The sequence below is a fragment of the Tachypleus tridentatus genome, chromosome 12, assembly GCF_004210375.1.
Source record: "Tachypleus tridentatus isolate NWPU-2018 chromosome 12, ASM421037v1, whole genome shotgun sequence".
NCBI classification, from domain to species: Eukaryota; Metazoa; Arthropoda; class Merostomata; order Xiphosura; family Limulidae; genus Tachypleus; species Tachypleus tridentatus.
The window spans coordinates 128,488,654-128,514,323 of NC_134836.1; the positions used below are offsets into that span (position 1 = coordinate 128,488,654).

Below are 25,670 nucleotides of genomic sequence, written 5' to 3' on the forward strand. Positions count from 1 at the left end.
TTTCAGTAAAGTGTACAGTGTACAGAGATACCAGCATTGGTGAGTTCAGTAACGTGTACAGCAGTATACAGATACCAGCATTGGTGAGTTCAGTATCATGTACCATCTACAGACACTAACATTTTGAGTTCAGTAACGTACAGTATACAGATATTAGAACTATTATCGGCATCGCGTACAGGCACAGATACTAGAACTGATGTGTTCAGTAACATGTACAGTCTACAGATACTAGAAACCGGTGTAAGTTCAAAACGTGTACAGTATACAGATGTGTGCTCAGAAGCGATGTGTTCAGTAACGTGTACAGTCTACAGATACCAGAACTGGTGTGTTCAGCAACGTGTACAGTCTACAGATACTAGAACTGGCGTGTTCAGTAACGTACAGTATACAGATACCAGAACTGATGTAAGTTCAGTAACGTGTACAGTATACAGATACTCAGAACTGTGTGTTCAGTAACGTGTACAGTCTACAGATACTAGAACTAAAGGGTGTGTTCAGTAACGTGTACAGCTATACAGATATTACTAGAACACAGTATTGTTCAGTAACGTGTACAGTATACAGATATTAGAACTTTAGGTTATTGTTCAGTAACAGTGATACAGTGGGCGCTACAGATACTAGAACTGGTGTGTTCAGTAACGTGTACAGTCTACAGATACTAGAACTGGTGTGTTCAGTAACGTGTACAGCATACTCAGATACTAGAATTTGATGTGTTCAGTAACGTGTACAGTATACAGATACTAGAATTGGTGTGTTCAGTAACATGCAGTATACAGATATTAAGAACTGATGAGTTCAGTAACGCGTACAGCATACAGATACTAGAACTGGTGTACCATAACGTGTACAGTATACAGATACTAGAACTAATGTGTTCAGTAACGTGTACAGTATACAGATACTAGAACTGGTGTGTTCAGTAACGTACAGCATACAGATATTAGAACTGATGTGTTAAGTAACGTGTACAGTATACAGACACTAGAATTGGTGTTCAGTATCATGTACAGCATAAGATATTAGAACTGATGTGTTCATTAACGTGTGTAAAGTATACAGATACTAGAACTGTGTGTTCAGTTACGTACAGTCTACAGATACTAAGACCAGTGCGTTTTAGTAAATGTTTACCGTCTGTAGATACTAGACTTGTGAATGTAGTAAATAAGTTTACCGTCTGTAGATACTCAGAACTGATGTGTTCAGTAATCATAAAAATTACTCCTACAGATACAGCATTTGGTGAGTTCAGTATCATGTACCATCTACAGACACTATGTATTTTTGAGTTCAATTGTATCGTACCATCTATCACAGATACTACCAATGGTGAGTTCAGTAAGTGTACAATCTACAGATACTGTTTATTCTTTTGGTTCAGTAAAGTGTACAGTCTACAGATACCAGCATTGATGAGTTCAGTAACGTGTGTACAGTCTACAGATACTAGCATTGATGAGTTCAGTAACGTGTACAGTCTACAGATACTAGTACACATTGTGTTCAGTAACGTGTACAGTATACAGATGTAGAACTGATTATTTCAGTATCATGTATGAGTATACAGATACTAAAATGGTGTGTTCAGTAACGTGTACGGTTTGTCTGATACTAGAACTGGGCTGTTGTTCAGTAACGTGTACAGTATACAGATATTAGAACTGATGTGTTCAGTAACGTGTACTAGTGCCAGATACTAGAACTGATGTGTTCAGTAACGTGTACAGTATACAGATACTCAGAACTCGATGTGTTCAGTAACGTGTACATTATACAGAACACTTAGAGCTGGTGTGTTCAGTAAATTACGTACAGTCTATAGATATTGAGAACTGATGTGTTCAGTAACGTGTACAGTATAAGTATACAGATACTAGAACTGGTGTGTTCAGTATCATGTACAGTATAACAGATACTACAACCGGGATGTGTTTAGTAACGTGTACAGTATACAGATACTAGAACCTGGTGTGTTCAGTAACGTGTACGCAGTATACAGATACTAGAGTAACTGGTGTTCCCGTGCAACGCGTGTACAGTCTACAGATACTAGAACTGATGTGTTTAGTAACGTGTACAGTATACAGATACTAAAGAACTGATGTGTTCAGTAACGTGTACAGTATACAGATATTAGAACTGATTATTTCAGTATCATGTGTACAGTATACAGATATTAGAACTGATGTGTTGAGTAACATGTACAGTATACAGATACTAGAACTGGTTTGTTCAGTAACATGTACAGTCTACAGATATTAGAACTGATGTGTTCAGTAACGTGTACAGTATACAGATACCTAGAACTGGTGTGTTCAGTAACGTGTATTTTGCAGTATACAGAACACTTTAGCTGGTGTGTTCAGTATCATGTACAGTATACTACAGATACTACAACTGATGAGTTTAGTAACGTGTACAGTCTACAGACACTAGAATTAATGAGTTTAGTAACGTGTACAGTTTACAGACACTAGAACTAATGAATTTAGTAACGGTTACAGTTTACAGACACTAGAACTAATGAGTTTAGTAACGTGTACAGTTTGCAGACACTAGAACTGATGAGTTTGGTAACGTGTACAGTTTACAGACACTAGAACTAATGAGGTTTAGTAACGTGTACAGTTTACAGACACTAGAACTAATGAGGTTTAGTAACGTGTACAGTCTACAGACACTAGAACTGGTGTGTGTACAGTAACGTGTACAGTTTACAGACACTAGAAGAGATGAGTGTAGTAACGTGTACAGTTTACAGACACTAGAACTAATGAGTTTAGTAACGTGTACAGTTTACAGGCACTAGAACTAATGAGTTTAGTAACGTGTACAGTTTACAGACACTAGAACTAACGAGTTTAGTAACGTGTTACAGTTTATAGAACACTAGAACTGATGAATTTAGTAATTTTTGCCGTCTGAAGAAGATACTATGAGTAATGAGTATAGTAAGTGTATACAGTCTACTGATACTATAAATAGTGCGTTTAGTAATGCTAACCGTCTGTAGATACTAGGACTGGTGAATTTAGTAACGTTTACCGTCTGTAGATACCAGAACTGATATGTTCAGTAACATGTACAATATACAGATACTAGCATTGGTAAGTTCAGTAAAGTGTACAGTGTACAGATACCAGCATTGGTGAGTTCAGCAACGTGTACAGTATACAGATACCAGCATTGGTGAGTTCAGTATCATGTACCATCTACAGACACTAACATTTTGAGTTCAGTTTAACGTGTACAGTATACAGATATTAGAACTGATTATTTCAGTATCATGTACAGTATACAGATATTAGAACTGGATGTGTTCAGTAACATGTACAGTCTACAGATACCAGAACTGGTGTGTTCAGTAACGTGTACAGTATACAGATACTAGAAGTGATGTGTTCAGTAACGTGTACAGTCTACAGATATTAGAACTGGTGTGTTCAGTAACGTGTACAGTATACAGACACTAGAACCTGGTGTGTTCAGTAACGTGTACAGAATACAGATACTAGAACTGGTGTGTTCAGTAAGGTGTACAAAAAGTATACAGATACTAGAACTGGTGATGTTCAGTAACGTGTACAGTATACAGATATTAGAACTGGTGTGTTCAGTAACGTGTACAGTCTACAGATACTAGAACTGGTGTGTTCAGTAACGTGTACAGTATACAGATGTTAGAACTGATTTATTTCAGTATCATGCACAGTATACAGATGTTAGAACTGATTATTTCAGTATCATGTACAGTATACAGATATTAGAACTGGTGTGTTCAGTAACGTGTACAGTCTACAGATACTAGAACTGGTGTGTCAGTAACGTGTACAGTATACAGATACTCAGAACTGATGTGTTCAGTAACGTGTACAGTATACAGATAAAACTGGTGTGTTCAGTAACATGTACAGTCTACAGATACTAGAACTGATGTGTTCAGTAACGTACAGTCTACAGATACTAGAACTGGTGTGTTCAGTAACGTGTACAGTATACAGATACCTAGAACTGATGTGTTCAGTAACGTGTAAAGTATACAGATACTAGAACTGGTGTGTTCAGTAACATGTACAGTCTACAGATACTAGAACTGGTGCGTGTTCAGTAACGTGTACAGTCTACAGATACTAGAACTGGTGTGTTCAGTAACGTGTACAGTATACAGATACTAGAACTGATGTGTTCAGTAACGTGTACAGTATACAGATACTACTAGAACTGGTGTGTTCAGTAACGTACAGTATACAGATATTAGAACTGGTGTGTTCAGTAACGTGTACAGTCTACAGATACTAGAACTGGTGTGTTCAGTAACATGTACAGTATACAGATATTAGAACTGATGTGTTCAGTAACGTATAAAGTATACAGATACTAGAACTGGTGTGTTCAGTTACGTGTACAGTCTACAGATACCTATCACTAGTGCGTTTAGTAATGTTTACCGTCTGTAGATACTAGAACTTGTGAATGTAATGTTTACCGTCTGTAGATACCAGAACTGATGTGTTCAGTATCATGTACCATTCTACAGATACTAGAATTGGTGAGTTCAGTATCATGTACATCTACAGACACTAACATTTTTGAGTTCAGTATCATGTACCATCTACAGATACTGGAACTGGTGAGTTCAGTATCATGTACCATCTACAGAACACTAGCATTTTTGAGTTCAATAACATGTACCAGTCTACAGATACTACCAATGGTGAGTTCAGTAAAGTGTACAATATACAGATACTAGCATTCTTGGGTTCAGTAAAGTGTACAGTCTGCAGATACCAGCATTGATGAGTTCAGTAACGTGTACAGTCTGCAGATACCAGCATTGATGAGTTCAGTAACGTGTACAGTCTACAGATACTAGTACTGGTGTGTTCACTAACGTGTACACTATACAGATATTAGAACTGATTATTTGAGTATCATGTATAGTATACAGATATTAGAAATGATGTGTTCAGTAACATGTACAGTTTACTGATACTAGAACTGGTGTGTTCAGTAACGTGTACAGTATACAGATATTAGAACTGATGTGTTCAGTAACGTGTATAGTATACAGATACTAGAACTGGTGTGTTCAGTAACGTGTACAGTATACAGATACTAGAACTCATGTGTTCAGTAACGTGTACACGTATACAGACACTTAAACTGGTGTGTTCAGTACCATGTACAGTCTACAGATATTAGAACTGATGTGTTCAGTAACGTGTACAGTCTACAGATAGTAGAACTGATGTGTTCAGTAACGTGTACAGTCTACTGATACTAGAACTGGTGTGTTCAGTAACGTGTACAGTATACAGATACTAGAACTGATGTGTTCAGTAACGTGTACAGTATACAGATACTAGAACTGGTGTGTTCAGTAACGTGTACAGTATACAGATATTAGAACTGGTGTTTTCAGTAACGTGTACAGTCTACAGATACTAGAACTGGTGTGTTCAGTAACGTGTACAGCATACAGATATTAGAACTGATTATTTCAGTATCATGTACAGTATACAGATATTAGAACTGATGTGTTCAGTAACGTGTACAGTATACAGATACTAGAACTGATGAATGTTAAGTAACGTGTACAGTATACAGACACTAGAATTGGTGTGTTCAGTATCATGTACAGTATACAGATATTAGAACTGATGTGTTCAGTAACGTGTACAGTATACAGATACTAGAACTGGTGTGTTCAGTTACGTGTACAGTCTACAGATACATCACTAGTGCGTTTAGTAATGTTTACCGTCTGTAGATACTAGGACTTGTGAATGTAGTAATGTTTACCGTCTGTAGATACCAGAACTGATGTGTTCAGTATCATGTACCATCTACAGATACTAGCATTGGTGAGTTCAGTATCATGTACCATCTACAGACACTAACATTTTTTGAGTTCAGTATCACATGTACCATCTACAGATACTACCAATGGTGAGTTCAGTAAAGTGTACAATATACAGATACTAGCATTCTTTGGTTCAGTAAAGTGTACAGTCTGCAGATACCAGCATTGATGAGTTCAGTAACGTGTACAGTCTGCAGATACCAGCATTGATGAGTTCAGTAACGTGTACAGTCTACAGATACTAGTACTGGTGTGTTCAGTAACGTGTACAGTATACAGATATTAGAACTGATTATTTGAGTATCATGTATAGTATACAGATATTAGAAATGATGTGTTCAGTAACATGTACAGTTTACAGATACTAGAACTGGTGTGTTCAGTAACGTGTACAGTATACAGATATTAGAACTGATGTGTTCAGTAACGTGTATAGTATACAGATACTAGAACTGGTGTGTTCAGTAACGTGTACAGTATACAGATACTAGAACTCATGTGTTCAGTAACGTGTACATTATACAGAACACTTAAACTGGTGTGTTCAGTACCATGTACAGTCTACAGATATTAGAACTGATGTGTTCAGTAACGTGTACAGTATACAGATACTAGAGCTGATGTGTGTTCAGTATCATGTACAGCATACAGATACTACAACTGATAAGTTTAGTAACGTGTACAGTATACAGATACTAGAACTCATGTGTTCAGTAACGTGTACAGTATACAGATATTATAACTGGTGTGTTCAGTAACGTGTACAGTCTACAGATACTAGAACTGGTGTGTTCAGTAACGTGTACAGTATACAGATACTAAAACTGGTGTGTTCAGTAACGTGTACAGTATACAGATATTAGAACTGATTATTTCAGTATCATGTACAGTGTACAGATATTAGAACTGATGTGTTGAGTAAAGTGTACACTATACAGATACTAGAACTGATTTGTTCAGTACCATGTACAGTCTATAGATATTAGAACTGATGTGTTCAGTAACGTGTACAGTATACAGATACTAGAACTGGTGTGTTCAGTAACGTGTACAGTATACAGATACTAGAACTGGTGTGTTCAGTATCATGTACAGTATACAGATACTACAACTGATAAGTTTAGTAACGTGTACAGTATACAGATACTAGAACTGGTGTGTTCAGTAACGTGTACAGTATACAGATACTAAAACTGGTGTGTTCAGTAACGTGTACAGTATACAGATATTAGAACTGATTATTTCAGTATCATGTACAGTATACAGATATTAGAACTGATGTGTTGAGTAAAGTGTACACTATACAGATACTAGAACTGGTTTGTTCAGTACCATGTACAGTCTACAGATATTAGAACTGATGTGTTCAGTAACGTGTACAGTATACAGATACTAGAACTGGTGTGTTCAGTAACGTGTACAGTATACAGATACTAGAACTGGTGTGTTCAGTATCATGTACAGTATACAGATACTAAAACTGATGAGTTTAGTAACGTGTACAGTCTACAGACACTAGAATTAATGAGTTTAGTAACGTGTACAGTTTACAGACACTAGAACTAATGAATTTAGTAACGGTTACAGTTTACAGACACTAGAACTAATGAGTTTAGTAACGTGTACAGTTTGCAGACACTAGAACTGATGAGTTTGGTAACGTGTACAGTTTACAGACACTAGAACTAATGAGTTTAGTAACGTGTACAGTTTACAGACACTAGAACTAATGAGTTTAGTAACGTGTACAGTCTACAGACACTAGAACTGGTGTGTACAGTAACGTGTATAGTTTACAGACACTAGAAGAGATGAGTGTAGTAACGTGTACAGTTTACAGACACTAGAACTAATGAGTTTAGTAACGTGTACAGTTTACAGGCACTAGAACTAATGAGTTTAGTAACGTGTACAGTTTACAGACACTAGAACTGATGAATTTAGTAATTTTTGCCGTCTGAAGATACTATGAGTAATGAGTATAGTAAGTGTATACAGTCTACTGATACTATAAATAGTGCGTTTAGTAATGCTAACCGTCTGTAGATACTAGGACTGGTGAATTTAGTAACGTTTACCGTCTGTAGATACCAGAACTGATATGTTCAGTAACATGTACAATATACAGATACTAGCATTGGTAAGTTCAGTAAAGTGTACAGTGTACAGATACCAGCATTGGTGAGTTCAGCAACGTGTACAGTATACAGATACCAGCATTGGTGAGTTCAGTATCATGTACCATCTACAGACACTAACATTTTTTGAGTTCAGTAACGTGTACAGTATACAGATGTTAGAACTGATTATTTCAGTATCATGTACAGTATACAGATATTAGAACTGGTGTGTTCAGTAACGTGTACAGTCTACAGATAGTAGAACTGATGTGTTCAGTAACGTGTACAGTCTACAGATACTAGAACTGGTGTGTTCAGTAACGTGTACAGTATACAGATACTAGAACTGATGTGTTCAGTAACGTGTACAGTATACAGATATTAGAACTCATGTGTTCAGTAACGTGTACAGTATACAGATACTAGAACTGATGTGTTAAGTAACGTGTACAGTATACAGACACTAGAATTGGTGTGTTCAGTATCATGTACAGTATACAGATATTAGAACTGATGTGTTCATTAACGTGTAAAGTATACAGATACTAGAACTGGTGTGTTCAGTTACATGTACAGTCTACAGATACTATCACTAGTGCGTTTAGTAATGTTTACCGTCTGTAGATACTAGGACTTGTGAATGTAGTAATGTTTACCGTCTGTAGATACCAGAACTGATGTGTTCAGTATCATGTACCATCTACAGATACTAGCATTGGTGAGTTCAGTATCATGTACCATCTACAGACACTAACATTTTGAGTTCAGTATCATGTACCATCTACAGATACTAGAACTGGTGAGTTCAGTATCATGTACCATCTACAGACACTAGCATTTTGAGTTCAATAACATGTACCATCTACAGATACTACCAATGGTGAGTTCAGTAAAGTGTACAATATACAGATACTAGCATTCTTGGGTTCAGTAAAGTGTACAGTCTGCAGATACTAGCATTGATGAGTTCAGTAACGTGTACAGTCTGCAGATACCAGCATTGATGAGTTCAGTAACGTGTACAGTCTACAGATACTAGTACTTGTGTGTTCAGTAACGTGTACAGTATACAGATATTAGAACTGATTATTTGAGTATCATGTATAGTATACAGATATTAGAAATGATGTGTTCAGTAACATGTACAGTTTACTGATACTAGAACTGGTGTGTTCAGTAACGTGTACAGTATACAGATATTAGAACTGATGTGTTCAGTAACGTGTATAGTATACAGATACTAGAACTGGTGTGTTCAGTAACGTGTACAGTATACAGATACTAGAACTCATGTGTTCAGTAACGTGTACATTATACAGACACTTAAACTGGTGTGTTCAGTACCATGTACAGTCTATAGATATTAGAACTGATGTGTTCAGTAACGTGTACAGTATACAGATACTAGAACTGGTGTGTTCAGTATCATGTACAGCATACAGATACTACAACTGATGAGTTTAGTAACGTGTACAGTATACAGATACTAGAACTCATGTGTTCAGTAACGTGTACAGTATATAGATATTATAACTGGTGTGTTCAGTAACGTGTACAGTCTACAGATACTAGTACTTGTGTGTTCACTAACGTGTACAGTATACAGATATTAGAACTGATTATTTGAGTATCATGTATAGTATACAGATATTAGAAATGATGTGTTCAGTAACATGTACAGTTTACTGATACTAGAACTGGTGTGTTCAGTAACGTGTACAGTATACAGATATTAGAACTGATGTGTTCAGTAACGTGTATAGTATACAGATACTAGAACTGGTGTGTTCAGTAACGTGTACAGTATACAGATACCAGAACTCATGTGTTCAGTAACGTGTACATTATACAGACACTTAAACTGGTGTGTTCAGTACCATGTACAGTCTATAGATATTAGAACTGATGTGTTCAGTAACGTGTACAGTATACAGATACTAGAGCTGGTGTGTTCAGTATCATGTACAGCATACAGATACTACAACTGATAAGTTTAGTAACGTGTACAGTATACAGATACTAGAACTCATGTGTTCAGTAACGTGTACAGTATACAGATATTATAACTGGTGTGTTCAGTAACGTGTACAGTCTACAGATACTAGAACTGGTGTGTTCAGTAACGTGTACAGTATACAGATACTAAAACTGGTGTGTTCAGTAACGTGTACAGTATACAGATATTAGAACTGATTATTTCAGTTTCATGTACAGTGTACAGATATTAGAACTGATGTGTTGAGTAAAGTGTACACTATACAGATACTAGGACTGGTTTGTTCAGTACCATGTACAGTCTATAGATATTAGAACTGATGTGTTCAGTAACGTGTACAGTATACAGATACTAGAACTGGTGTGTTCAGTAACGTCTACAGTATACAGATACTAGAGCTGGTGTGTTCAGTATCATGTACAGTATACAGATACTACAACTGATGAGTTTAGTAACGTGTACAGTCTACAGACACTAGAATTAATGAGTTTAGTAACGTGTACAGTTTACAGACACTAGAACTAATGAATTTAGTAACGGTTACAGTTTACAGACACTAGAACTAATGAGTTTAGTAACGTGTACAGTTTGCAGACACTAGAACTGATGAGTTTGGTAACGTGTACAGTTTACAGACACTAGAACTAATGAGTTTAGTAACGTGTACAGTTTACAGACACTAGAACTAATGAGTTTAGTAACGTGTACAGTCTACAGACACTAGAACTGGTGTGTACAGTAACGTGTATAGTTTACAGACACTAGAAGAGATGAGTGTAGTAACGTGTACAGTTTACAGACACTAGAACTAATGAGTTTAGTAACGTGTACAGTTTACAGGCACTAGAACTAATGAGTTTAGTAACGTGTACAGTTTACAGACACTAGAACTAACGAGTTTAGTAACGGTTACAGTTTATAGACACTAGAACTGATGAATTTAGTAATTTTTGCCGTCTGAAGATACTATGAGTAATGAGTATAGTAAGTGTATACAGTCTACTGATACTATAAATAGTGCGTTTAGTAATGCTAACCGTCTGTAGATACTAGGACTGGTGAATTTAGTAACGTTTACCGTCTGTAGATACCAGAACTGATATGTTCAGTAACATGTACAATATACAGATACTAGCATTGGTAAGTTCAGTAAAGTGTACAGTGTACAGATACCAGCATTGGTGAGTTCAGCAACGTGTACAGTATACAGATACCAGCATTGGTGAGTTCAGTATCATGTACCATCTACAGACACTAACATTTTTGAGTTCAGTAACGTGTACAGTATACAGATGTTAGAACTGATTATTTCAGTATCATGTAGAGTATACAGATATTAGAACTGGTGTGTTCAGTAACGTGTACAGTCTACAGATAGTAGAACTGATGTGTTCAGTAACGTGTACAGTCTACAGATACTAGAACTGGTGTGTTCAGTAACGTGTACAGTATACAGATACTAGAACTGATGTGTTCAGTAACGTGTACAGTATACAGATACTAGAACTGGTGTGTTCAGTAACGTGTACAGTATACAGATATTAGAACTGGTGTGTTCAGTAACGTGTACAGTCTACAGATACTAGAACTGGTGTGTTCAGTAACGTGTACAGCATACAGATATTAGAACTGATTATTTCAGTATCATGTACAGTATACAGATATTAGAACTGATGTGTTCAGTAACGTGTACAGTATACAGATACTAGAACTGATGTGTTAAGTAACGTGTACAGTATACAGACACTAGAATTGGTGTGTTCAGTATCATGTACAGTATACAGATATTAGAACTGATGTGTTCATTAACGTGTAAAGTATACAGATACTAGAACTGGTGTGTTCAGTTACGTGTACAGTCTACAGATACTATCACTAGTGCGTTTAGTAATGTTTACCGTCTGTAGATACTAGGACTTGTGAATGTAGTAATGTTTACCGTCTGTAGATACCAGAACTGATGTGTTCAGTATCATGTACCATCTACAGATACTAGCATTGGTGAGTTCAGTATCATGTACCATCTACAGACACTAACATTTTTGAGTTCAGTATCATGTACCATCTACAGATACTACCAATGGTGAGTTCAGTAAAGTGTACAATATACAGATACTAGCATTCTTTGGTTCAGTAAAGTGTACAGTCTGCAGATACCAGCATTGATGAGTTCAGTAACGTGTACAGTCTGCAGATACCAGCATTGATGAGTTCAGTAACGTGTACAGTCTACAGATACTAGTACTGGTGTGTTCACTAACGTGTACAGTATACAGATATTAGAACTGATTATTTGAGTATCATGTATAGTATACAGATATTAGAAATGATGTGTTCAGTAACATGTACAGTTTACTGATACTAGAACTGGTGTGTTCAGTAACGTGTACAGTATACAGATATTAGAACTGATGTGTTCAGTAACGTGTATAGTATACAGATACTAGAACTGGTGTGTTCAGTAACGTGTACAGTATACAGATACCAGAACTCATGTGTTCAGTAACGTGTACATTATACAGACACTTAAACTGGTGTGTTCAGTACCATGTACAGTCTATAGATATTAGAACTGATGTGTTCAGTAACGTGTACAGTATACAGATACTAGAGCTGATGTGTTCAGTATCATGTACAGCATACAGATACTACAACTGATAAGTTTAGTAACGTGTACAGTATACAGATACTAGAACTCATGTGTTCAGTAACGTGTACAGTCTACAGATATTATAACTGATTATTTCAGTATCATGTACAGTGTACAGATATTAGAACTGATGTGTTGAGTAAAGTGTACACTATACAGATACTAGGACTGGTTTGTTCAGTACCATGTACAGTCTATAGATATTAGAACTGATGTGTTCAGTAACGTGTACAGTATACAGATACTAGAACTGGTGTGTTCAGTAACGTGTACAGTATACAGATACTAGAGCTGGTGTGTTCAGTATCATGTACAGTATACAGATACTACAACTGATGAGTTTAGTAACGTGTACAGTCTACAGACACTAGAATTAATGAGTTTAGTAACGTGTACAGTTTACAGACACTAGAACTAATGAATTTAGTAACGGTTACAGTTTACAGACACTAGAACTAATGAGTTTAGTAACGTGTACAGTTTGCAGACACAAGAACTGATGAGTTTGGTAACGTGTACAGTTTACAGACACTAGAACTAATGAGTTTAGTAACGTGTACAGTTTACAGACACTAGAACTAATGAGTTTAGTAACGTGTACAGTCTACAGACACTAGAACTGGTGTGTACAGTAACGTGTATAGTTTACAGACACTAGAAGAGATGAGTGTAGTAACGTGTACAGTTTACAGACACTAGAACTAATGAGTTTAGTAACGTGTACAGTTTACAGGCACTAGAACTAATGAGTTTAGTAACGTGTACAGTTTACAGACACTAGAACTAACGAGTTTAGTAACGGTTACAGTTTATAGACACTAGAACTGATGAATTTAGTAATTTTTGCCGTCTGAAGATACTATGAGTAATGAGTATAGTAAGTGTATACAGTCTACTGATACTATAAATAGTGCGTTTAGTAATGCTAACCGTCTGTAGATACTAGGACTGGTGAATTTAGTAACGTTTACCGTCTGTAGATACCAGAACTGATATGTTCAGTAACATGTACAATATACAGATACTAGCATTGGTAAGTTCAGTAAAGTGTACAGTGTACAGATACCAGCATTGGTGAGTTCAGCAACGTGTACAGTATACAGATACCAGCATTGGTGAGTTCAGTATCATGTACCATCTACAGACACTAACATTTTGAGTTCAGTAACGTGTACAGTATACAGATATTAGAACTGATTATTTCAGTATCATGTACAGTATACAGATATTAGAACTGATGTGTTCAGTAACATGTACAGTCTACAGATAGTAGAACTGGTGTGTTCAGTAACGTGTACAGTATACAGATACTAGAAGTGATGTGTTCAGTAACGTGTACAGTCTGCAGATACTAGAACTGGTGTGTTCAGTAACGTGTACAGTCTACAGACACTAGAACTGGTGTGTTCAGTAACGTGTACAGAATACAGATACTAGAACTGATGTGTTCAGTAAGGTGTACAGTATACAGATACTAGAACTGGTGTGTTCAGTAACGTGTACAGTATACAGATATTAGAACTGGTGTGTTCAGTAACGTGTACCGTCTACAGATACTAGAACTGGTGTGTTAAGTAACGTGTACAGTATACAGATGTTAGAACTGATTATTTCAGTATCATGCACAGTATACAGATGTTAGAACTGATTATTTCAGTATCATGTAGAGTATACAGATATTAGAACTTGTGTGTTCAGTAACGTGTACAGTCTACAGATACTAGAACTGGTGTGTTCAGTAACGTGTACAGTATACAGATACTAGAACTGATGTGTTCAGTAACGTGTAAAGTATACAGATACTAAAACTGGTGTGTTCAGTAACATTTACAGTCTACAGATACTAGAACTGGTGTGTTCAGTAACGTGTACAGTCTACAGATACTAGAACTGGTGTGTTCAGTAACGTGTACAGTATACAGATACTAGAACTGATGTGTTCAGTAACGTGTACAGTATACAGATACTAGAACTGGTGTGTTCAGTAACGTGTACAGTATACAGATATTAGAACTGGTGTGTTCAGTAACGTGTACAGTCTACAGATACTAGAACTGGTGTGTTCAGTTACGTGTACAGCATACAGATATTAGAACTGATGTGTTAAGTAACGTGTACAGTATACAGACACTAGAATTGGTGTGTTCAGTATCATGTACAGTATACAGATATTAGAACTGATGTGTTCATTAACGTATAAAGTATACAGATACTAGAACTGGTGTGTTCAGTTACATGTACAGTCTACAGATACTATCACTAGTGCGTTTAGTAATGTTTACCGTCTGTAGATACTAGGACTTGTGAATGTAGTAATGTTTACCGTCTGTAGATACCAGAACTGATGTGTTCAGTATCATGTACCATCTACAGATACTAGCATTGGTGAGTTCAGTATCATGTACCATCTACAGACACTAACATTTTTGAGTTCAGTATCATGTACCATCTACAGATACTAGCACTGGTGAGTTCAGTATCATGTACCATCTACAGACACTAGCATTTTTGAGTTCAATAACATGTACCATCTACAGATACTACCAATGGTGAGTTCAGTAAAGTGTACAATATACAGATACTAGCATTCTTGGGTTCAGTAAAGTGTACAGTCTGCAGATACCAGCATTGATGAGTTCAGTAACGTGTACAGTCTGCAGATACCAGTATTGATGAGTTCAGTAACGTGTACAGTCTACAGATACTAGTACTGGTGTGTTCACTAACGTGTACAGTATACAGATATTAGAACTGATTATTTGAGTATCATGTATAGTATACAGATATTAGAAATGATGTGTTCAGTAACATGTACAGTTTACTGATACTAGAACTGGTGTGTTCAGTAACGTGTACAGTATACAGATACTAGAGCTGGTGTGTTCAGTAACGTGTACAGTATACAGATACTAGAGCTGGTGTGTTCAGTATCATGTACAGTATACAGATACTACAACTGATAAGTTTAGTAACGTGTACAGTATACAGATACTAGAACTCATGTGTTCAGTAACGTGTACAGTATACAGATATTATAACTGGTGTGTTCAGTAACGTGTACAGTCTACAGATACTAGAACTGGTGTGTTCAGTAACGTGTACAGTATACAGATACTAAAACTGGTGTGTTCAGTAACGTGTACAGTATACAGATATTAGAACTGATTATTTCAGTATCATGTACAGTGTACAGATATTAGAACTGATGTGTTGAGTAAAGTGTACACTATACAGATACTAGGACTGGTTTGTTCAGTACCATGTACAGTCTACAGATATTAGAACTGATGTGTTCAGTAACGTGTACAGTATACAGATACTAGAACTGGTGTGTTCAGTAACGTGTACAGTATACACATACTAGAGCTGGTGTGTTCAGTATCATGTACAGTATACAGATACTACAACTGATGAGTTTAGTAACGTGTACAGTCTACAGACACTAGAATTAATGAGTTTAGTAACGTGTACAGTTTACAGACACTAGAACTAATGAATTTAGTAACGGTTACAGTTTACAGACACTAGAACTAATGAGTTTAGTAACGTGTACAGTTTGCAGACACTAGAACTGATGAGTTTGGTAACGTGTACAGTTTACAGACACTAGAACTAATGAGTTTAGTAACGTGTACAGTTTACAGACACTAGAACTAATGAGTTTAGTAACGTGTACAGTCTACAGACACTAGAACTGGTGTGTACAGTAACGTGTATAGATTACAGACACTAGAAGAGATGAGTGTAGTAACGTGTACAGTTTAGAGACACTAGAACTAATGAGTTTAGTAACGTGTACAGTTTACAGACACTAGAACTAATGAGTTTAGTAACGGTTACAGTTTACAGACACTAGAACTGATGAATTTAGTAATTTTTGCCGTCTGAAGATACTATGAGCAATGAGTATAGTAAGTGTATACAGTCTACTGATACTATAAATAGTGCGTTTAGTAATGGTAACCGTCTGTAGATACTAGGACTGGTGAATTTAGTAACGTTTACCGTCTTTAGATACGAGAACTGATATGTTCAGTAACATGTACAATATACAGATACTAGCATTGGTAAGTTCAGTAAAGTGTACAGTGTACAGATACCAGCATTGGTGAGTTCAGCAACGTGTACAGTATACAGATACCAGCATTGGTGAGTTCAGTATCATGTACCATCTACAGACACTAACATTTTTGAGTTCAGTAACGTGTACAGTATACAGATATTAGAACTGATTATTTCAGTATCATGTACAGTATACAGATATTAGAACTGATTATTTCAGTATCATGTACAGTATACAGATGTTAGAACTGATTATTTCAGTATCATGTAGAGTATACAGATATTAGAACTGTTGTGTTCAGTAACGTGTACAGTCTACAGATAGTAGAACTGATGTGTTCAGTAACGTGTACAGTCTACAGATAGTAGAACTGGTGTGTTCAGTAACGTGTACAGTATACAGATACTAGAAGTGATGTGTTGAGTAACGTGTACAGTATACAGATACTAGAACTGATGTGTTAAGTAACGTGTACAGTATACAGACACTAGAATTGGTGTGTTCAGTATCATGTACAGTATACAGATATTAGAATTGATGTGTTCAGTAACGTGTACAGTATACAGATATTAGAACTGATGTGTTCATTAACGTGTAAAGTATACAGATACTAAAACTGGTGTGTTCAGTAACATTTACAGTCTACAGATACTAGAACTGGTGTGTTCAGTAACGTGTTCAGTATACAGACACTAGAACTTATGTGTTCAGTATCGTGTACAGTCTGCAGATACTAAAACTGGTGTTTTCAGTAACGTGTACAGTCTACAGATACTAGGACTGGTGTGTTTAGTAACGTGTAAATTATACAGATATTAGAACTGGTGTGTTTTGTAACGTGTACAGTCTACAGACACTAGCATTTTTGAGTTCAGTGTCATGTACCATCTTCAGACACTAGCATTTTTGAGTTCAGTAACGTGTACAGTATACAGATACTAGCATTGGTGAGTTCAGTATCATGTACCATCTACAGATACTCGCATTTTTTAGTTCAGTATCATGTACCATCTATAGGTACTAGCATTGGTGAGTTCAGAATCATGTACCATCTACAGATACTAGCATTGGTGAGTTCAGTATCATGTACCATCTACAGAGATTAGCATTTTTGAGTTCAGTAAAGTGTACAATATACAGATACTACCATTGGTGAGTTCAGTAACGTGTACAGTTTACAGATACCAGCATTGGTGAGTCAGTAACGTGTACAGTCTACAGATACTAGTACTGGTGTGTTCACTAACGTGTTCATTATACAGATATTAGAACTGATTATTTCAGTTACGTGTAAAGTATACAGATACTAAAACTGGTGTGTTCAGTAATATTTACAGTCTACAGATACTAGAACTGGTGTGTTCAGTAACGTGTTCAGTATACAGATACTAGAACTGATGTGTTCAGTATCGTGTACAGTCTGCAGATACTAGAACTGGTGTTTTCAGTAACGTGTACAGTTTACAGATACTATAACTGATGTGTTCAGTAACGTGTACAGTATACATATACTAGAACTGGTGTGTTCAGTAACGTGTATAGTATACAGATACTAGAACTGGTGTGTTTAGTAACGTGTACAGTATACAGATATTAGAACTGGTGTGTTTAGTAACGTAGTAACGTGTACAGTCTACAGACACTAGCATTTTTGAGTTCAGTATCATATACCATCTACAGACACTAGCATTTTTGAGTTCAGTATCATATACCATCTACAGACACTAGCATTTTTGAGTTCAGTAACGTGTACAGTATACAGATACTAGAACTGGTGTGTTCAGTATCATGTACAGTATACAGATACTAGAACTGATGAGTTTAGTAACGTGTACAGTCTACAGACACTAGAACTGGTGTGTACAGTAACGTGTATAGTTTACAGACACTAGAACTGATGAGTTTAGTAACGTGTACAGTTTACAGACACTAGAACTGATGAGTTGAGTAACGTAGTTTACAGACACTAGAACTAATGAGTTTAGTAACGTAGTTTATAGACACTAGAACTAATGAGTTTAGTAACGTGTACAGTTTACAGACACTAGAACTGATGAGTTTAGTAACGTAGTTTACAGACACTAGAACTAATGAGTTTAGTAACGTAGTTTACAGACACTAGAACTAATGAGTTTAGTAACGTGTACAGTTTACAGACACTAGAATTAATGAGTTTTGTAACGGGTACAGTTTACAGACACTAGAACTAATGAGTTTAGTAACGTGTACAGTTTGTAGACACTAGAACTGATTAGTTTAGTAATTTTTGCCGTCTGAAGATACTATGAGTAATGAGTTTAGTAACGTGTATACATGCTACAGATACTAGAACTAGTGCGTTTAGTAATGTTTACCGTCTGTAGATACTAGGACTGGTGAGTTTAGTAATGTTTACCGTCTGTAGATACTAGGACTGGTGAGTTTAGTAATGTTTACCGTCTGTAGATACTAGGACTGGTGAGTTTAGTATTGTTTACCGTTTGTAGATACTAGGACTGGTGAGTTTAGTAATGTTTATCGTCGGTAGATACTGGGACCGGTGAGTTTAGTTTACGTTAAATGAATAAATTCGAAGCTTATATGGATGCCATGTCTTACAAACAATGATTTCATGGACTTATTACATTTAATTTACTGGGATCATCTAAGATTATTTGATATAAAACTTACATACAGACATTTCTTTTAGGAATATTTTACTGTCGTAGCATATTAAAACATCAAACCTGCTTTCCCAACATACACTTTTCTCTATCAATGTCAAACCCACACATACTCATGTTAATAGTTTTGTTAGTTGTTGAACACTGGGTTGCTCACATAACAGTAACATGGACATTCTCATCACCCCAAAGTTAATAAATTAAGCATCTTTCTACAGCTTGCCTTAAGAAATCTGTTACCTTTTACTAATACGTTCAGTAATATAATTTCCGGGAATTCAGATCATCATATATAAGCTTGTTTAGAGTAAAAAGATTAACCCTCACCTTACAGTTAAGTTCAAGGTTCGAGCTGCGATGTACCACTGAACACGCTCTTCAGCTCTAGCTTCCGGGCGTGTAAATTAATCCCGTATAATAGCATCAACATAAGTGATTGGTGCTGTTACCTTGTTTTGTGTAATAGCAGCAACATCAGCGATTGGTGCTGTTACCTTGTTTTGTGTAATAGCAGCAATCTAAGCGGTTGGTGCTGTTGCCTTGTTTCATGTAATAGCAGCAACATGAGTGATTGGTGCTGTTACCTTGTTTCGTGTAATAGCAGCAACATAAGCGGTTGGTGCTGTTACCTTGTTTTGTGTTATAGCAGCAACATAAGCGATTGGTGCTATTACCTTGTTTTGTGTAATAGCAGCAACGTAAGCAGCAGGTACTGTTATCTTATTGCCTTTTTTTTGTTAGCAGACATAAACTGTAGATAGCTATTTCTGATCTTCGAGGTCTCTTACATAACACCAATAACATGAATTATAAAAATGGTTTGTATAGAACGTAAGCACAATGAATTATATTAATGGTCTATAAATACTGATAGTGGTTATAAATAAGTTTACACGTGAAGTACAAAAAGGGAGTGACTTGCCGGATTTACCTCTGTAAAGTAAGCATTCAAAAAGTTGGAAACTATCAAAGACTTCTGCTTTCTCTTTCAGAATGCTTGGACGAACGAGACGGTTGATACAAGAAACATAGCCGAGGTAGACATTGTAGTGACAGTAGAGGATGTCCAAGACACTCCCCCCATCTTCATGGATCTTCCGTCAGTAGTTAGGGTATCAGAAAGCCTCAAGCCGGTGGGTTATTACTACAACCAGTTTTATTGCAAACACCCTGTTGAACTTTGAGTAAAGTCAACTAATCATTACGTTATTTGTTTCTCCACATAGAGATAAATATCTTGAAACCTCGTTGTTTTATTCTGTGTAGAGAGAAGAAAGTTATGAAATTATTGTTTGTTCAGAGCTACGTCAGTTTACATTTGTGGCTTGAAAAAACTAAAGAAACTTATATAAGAAACCTTAAATTCATATAATTTTGTCTGTGCATTAAAACTGCAGTAATTACCATAATATTCAATAGTCCAGTAACCTATCCAAACTAATACAATACTTGACAATACACTAACCTATGGAATGAGTTGTTGTGAATGCAGTGAATTTCAGATACTTTAAAGGAAAGCTCGACAGTGTATCAATGATAAGGGCTGGCTTTTTTTTCTCATTCAAGTTATTTATTTAATAGTTTTAGTTTGGCTAATAGGATGGAATAGTCGAGATAAACCAATAGGTCCCCTGTTGTTCCTAATCATTATGTTAATATATGTAATACGGCCCATGCACTAACATAACCTAATCTTTATAATCGTGAAAAGGACACCGTCCTAGTCTAACCAATATAATCTTCAACTGTACATTAACCTAACCTAATCACAATAATATCTTGTACGGTGCACTATGCTAATCCAATCTATATAATCTTGGACTGTACACTAACCTCACTTAATCACTATAATATATTGTGTAATGCACTCTCCTGGTCTAACCAATGTAATCTTGGACTGTACACTAACCTCACTTAATCACTATAGTATATTGTGTAATGCACTATGCTAATCCAATCTATATAATCTTGGACTGTACACTAACCTCACTTAATCACTATAATATATTGTGTAATGCACTCTCCTGGTCTAACCAATATAATCTTGGACTGTACACTAACCTCACTTAATCACTATAGTATATTGTGTAATGCACTCTTCTAGTCTAACCAATATAATCTTGAACTGTACACTAACTTAACCTAATCACTATAATATATTGTGTAGTACACTCTTCTAGTCCAACCAATATATTCTTGAACTGTACACTAACGTAATTTTATCACTATAATATATTTTGCAGTGCACTCTCCTTGTTTAACCAATATAATCACGGACTGTACATTTACCTAACCTAATCACTGTAACATCTTGTACAGTGCACTCTCCAGTTCTAACCAATATAATATTGGACTGTACACTAACTTAACCTAATCACTATAACATCTTGTACAGTGCACTATCCTGGTCTAACCAACATAATCTTGGACCGCACACTAACCTGATGTAATCTATAATATCTTATACAGTGCATTATCCTAGTCTAACTAATATAATATTGGACTGTACACTAACCTAACCTAATCACTATAACATCTTGTACAGTGCACTATCCTGGTCTAACCAACATAATCTTGGACCGCACACTAACCTGATGTAATCTATAATATCTTATACAGTGCATTATCCTAGTCTAACTAATATAATATTGGACTGTACACTAACCTAACCTAATCACTATAATATCTTGTATAGTGCACTATCCTAGTCTATCCAACATAATCTTGGACCGCACACTAACCTGACGTAATCTATAATATCTTATACAGTGCATTATCCTAGTCTAACCAATGTAACCTTGAACTGTACACTAAACTAACCTAATCGCTGTAATGTCTTGTACAGTGCACTCTCATAGTCTAACCAATGTAATCTTCAACTGTACACTAATCTAACCTAATCGCTGTAATGTCTTGTACAGTGCACTCTCATAGTCTAACCAATGTAACCTTGAACTGTACACTAATCTAACCTAATCGCTGTAATGTCTTGTACAGTGCACTCTCATAGTCTAACCAATGTAATCTTGAACTGTACACTAATCTAACCTAATCGCTGTAATGTCTTGTACAGTGCACTCTCACAGTCTAACCAATGTAATCTTGAACTGTACACTAATCTAACCTAATCGCTGTAATGTCTTGTACAGTGCACTCTCACAGTCTAACCAATGTAATCTTGAGCTGTACACTAATCTAACCTAATCGCTGTAATGTCTTGTACAGTGCACTCTCATAGTCTAACCAATGTAATCTTGAGCTGTACACTAAACTAATCTAATCACACTAATATACAATGCTGGCTAAAATTTTAAGGCCAATAAACATAAAGAAAAAATATGCATTTTGTTTTGTTAGACTCAACCACTTGTTTGAGTAGAGCATTGAAAGATGAAAATAAGAAAAGAGAAAATAAAAATAAAAAACACGTTAATCGGTAAACACGTAACGAAATTTAGTCATTTGTGTTCAAGCATTAGCGTTGTCAACATCTCCCACTGACATCTCCTGTGTTACATTTGGTAAAAACATGGCAAAGGCTAAAAAGTTAACAGAGTTTAAACGTGGCAGAATTGTCGAGCTGTAAAAGCAAGGTCTCTCTCAACGTACTATCGCTGGTGAAATTGAGCGTAGTAAAACTGCTGTTACAAATTTCTTAAAAGACCTTGATAAATACATAACGAGAATTTCAAGTGGTCGGCCCAAGAAAATTTTGCCGGCGTTGAGCAGGAGGATTCGATGGGTTGTCCGGCAAGACACCAGCCGATAGTCGAACCAGATTAAGGCCCTTACGGATGCAGAATGCAGCTCAAGAACAATAAGATGGCATCTACGAGAAAAAGGCTTTAAAAACCGTAAACGTCTTCAAAAGCCACGCCTCCTTCCACACCACGAAACAGCTCGGTTAAACTTTGCTGAGAAGCACCAAACATGGGACGTAGAAACGTGAATCAATGTTTTGTTCTCTGATGAGAAAAAATTTAACCAGGATGGTACAAATGGCTTCCAACATTACTGGCACGCTAAGGATATCCCACCAGAGACATTTTCTACACGACACAGTGGAGAAAGTTCCATCATGATCTGGGGTGCTTTCTCCTTTCATGGAACAATGGAGCTTCAGGTAATACAGGAGCGTCAAACAGCAGCTGGCTACATTGGCATGTGGAGGGAGCATCCTTATTGACTGAAGGTCCTCACTTGTGTGGAAATGACTGGATCTTTCAGCAGGACAATGCTGCAATCCACGATGCCCGTAGGACAAAGGACTTTTTTCATGGCGAATAACGTGATTCTTTTGGACCATCCAGCGTGTTCGCCCGAACTGAACCCCACTGAAAATGTTTGGGGGTGGATGGCAAAGGAAATTATACAAGTGGACGTCAATTCCAAACAGTGCATGATCTTCGTGAAACCATCTTAACCACTTGGAATAACATTCCAGCCAACCTTCTGTGAACGTTTATGTCGACCATGTCAAAGCGAATGTTTGTAGTTATTCATAATGATGGCCGTGCAACTCACTACTGAGACCTCTTGTTGGGCATTTCCTACCATGTTTAGGACTTCTTTTTGGTATGGTTTTTAACTTTTGACCAGCTAGCATTTAGGCTAATTTCATGGTGTTCACATTTTCCCTATTAAATGTTAAGAAGTTTTTTTTTTCATTTTCCCTTTTCTTATTTTCATCTTTCGAGTTCTACTCAAATAAATGGTTGAGTCTAACAACGCAAAATGCATATTTTTTCTTTATGTTCATTGGCCTTAAGATTTTAGCCAGCAGTGTATATTGTATTGCACTCTCCAAGTTTAACCAATATAATCTTGCACTGTACACTATTCTAATCTTGTCTCTTATAATATCTTGTGCAGTATATTGTCCAAGTGTAACCAATATCATTTTGAACCTTAAACGAACCTAACGTAATCACTGTTATATCTTGTACAGTGCATTCTCAAAGTCTAACCTATATAATCTTGGACTGGTCACTAATCTAACTTATTCGTTATAATATGTTGTGTGGTGCTCTCTCTAAGTCTAACCAATATTAACTTGTACACTAACCTAACCTAATTACTATATTACCTTATACAGTACACCATTCTAGTCTAACCAATATAATCTTTGAGTGAACACTGACCTATCCTAATCTTTATAATATTTTGTAATGTGCACTATCCTAGTTTAACGAATATATTCTTAGCCTGTGATACACACAGAGAGACTTGGACAGTCATCAAATTACAGTTTTTATTTGACAGGGTAACAACGTCATAAGAGTTCATGCCGAAGATGGAGATTTTGGGGACCAGCGTAACATCTCCTATAGTTTGGTAACAGGTGAAGGATGTTAATTTAATAATGTTACTTTTTAATATTCAAAGGACGAGCTTTTCAGTTTTTACTTTTACTACAATCTCTGATGAAAGAAATTAAATATATAAACTAATATTCTCATTATCAACTATAATAGTAGTTGCAAGATCCTTTCATTTTCACACCACAAAATGACAGTCGTATTTTACACATTCAACCTCTGCAGAACTGAACACAACAACTGTCTCATCTTCACAGTAAACCTATACGGAACTCAACACAACAACTGTGTCATCTTCACAGTAAACCTATACGGAACTCAACCCAACAACTGCGTCATCTTCACAGTAAACCTATACGGAACTCAACCCAACAACTGTGTCATCTTCACAGTAAACCTATACAGAACTCAACACAACCCAACAACTGTCTCATCTTCACAGTAAACCTATACGGAACTCAACCCAACCCAACAACTGTCTCATCTTCACAGTAAACCTATACGGAACTCAACCCAACAACTGTGTCATCTTCACAGTAAACCTATACAGAACTCAACACAACCCAACAACTGTCTCATCTTCACAGTAAACCTATACAGAACTCAACACAACCCAACAACTGTCTCATCTTCACAGTAAACCTATATGGAACTCAACCCAACAACTGTGTTATCTTCACAGTAAACCTATACATAATTGAACATAACACAACAGCTGTCTCATCTTCACAGTAAACCTATACATAATTGAACACAACACAACAACTGTCTCATTTTCACAGTAAACCTATACAGAACTGAACACAACACAACAACTGTCTCATCTTCACAGTAAACCTATACAGAACTGAACACAACACAACAACTGTCTCATTTTCACAGTAAACCTATACATAATTGAACATAACACAACAACTTTTTCATATTAACATTACAAAGGTTCAAGTGTATTAACTGGATGATATTTGAGTACTTTAAATTA

The 25,670-nt window shown here is 36.3% G+C and overlaps 1 protein-coding gene across 1 annotated transcript in view; it reads left to right on the forward strand.

Annotated features, from left to right (window-relative positions):
- Nucleotides 1-25,670, forward strand: part of LOC143235775 (cadherin-86C-like) — a 97,954-nt gene that overhangs the window by 44,104 nt on the left and 28,180 nt on the right. Inside the window, exons 2-3 of the mRNA XM_076473977.1 lie at nt 20,363-20,503; nt 24,633-24,711. Of these exons, the coding sequence (XP_076330092.1) occupies nt 20,363-20,503; nt 24,633-24,711 (220 nt within the window). The remainder of the gene's footprint in view (nt 1-20,362; nt 20,504-24,632; nt 24,712-25,670) is intronic.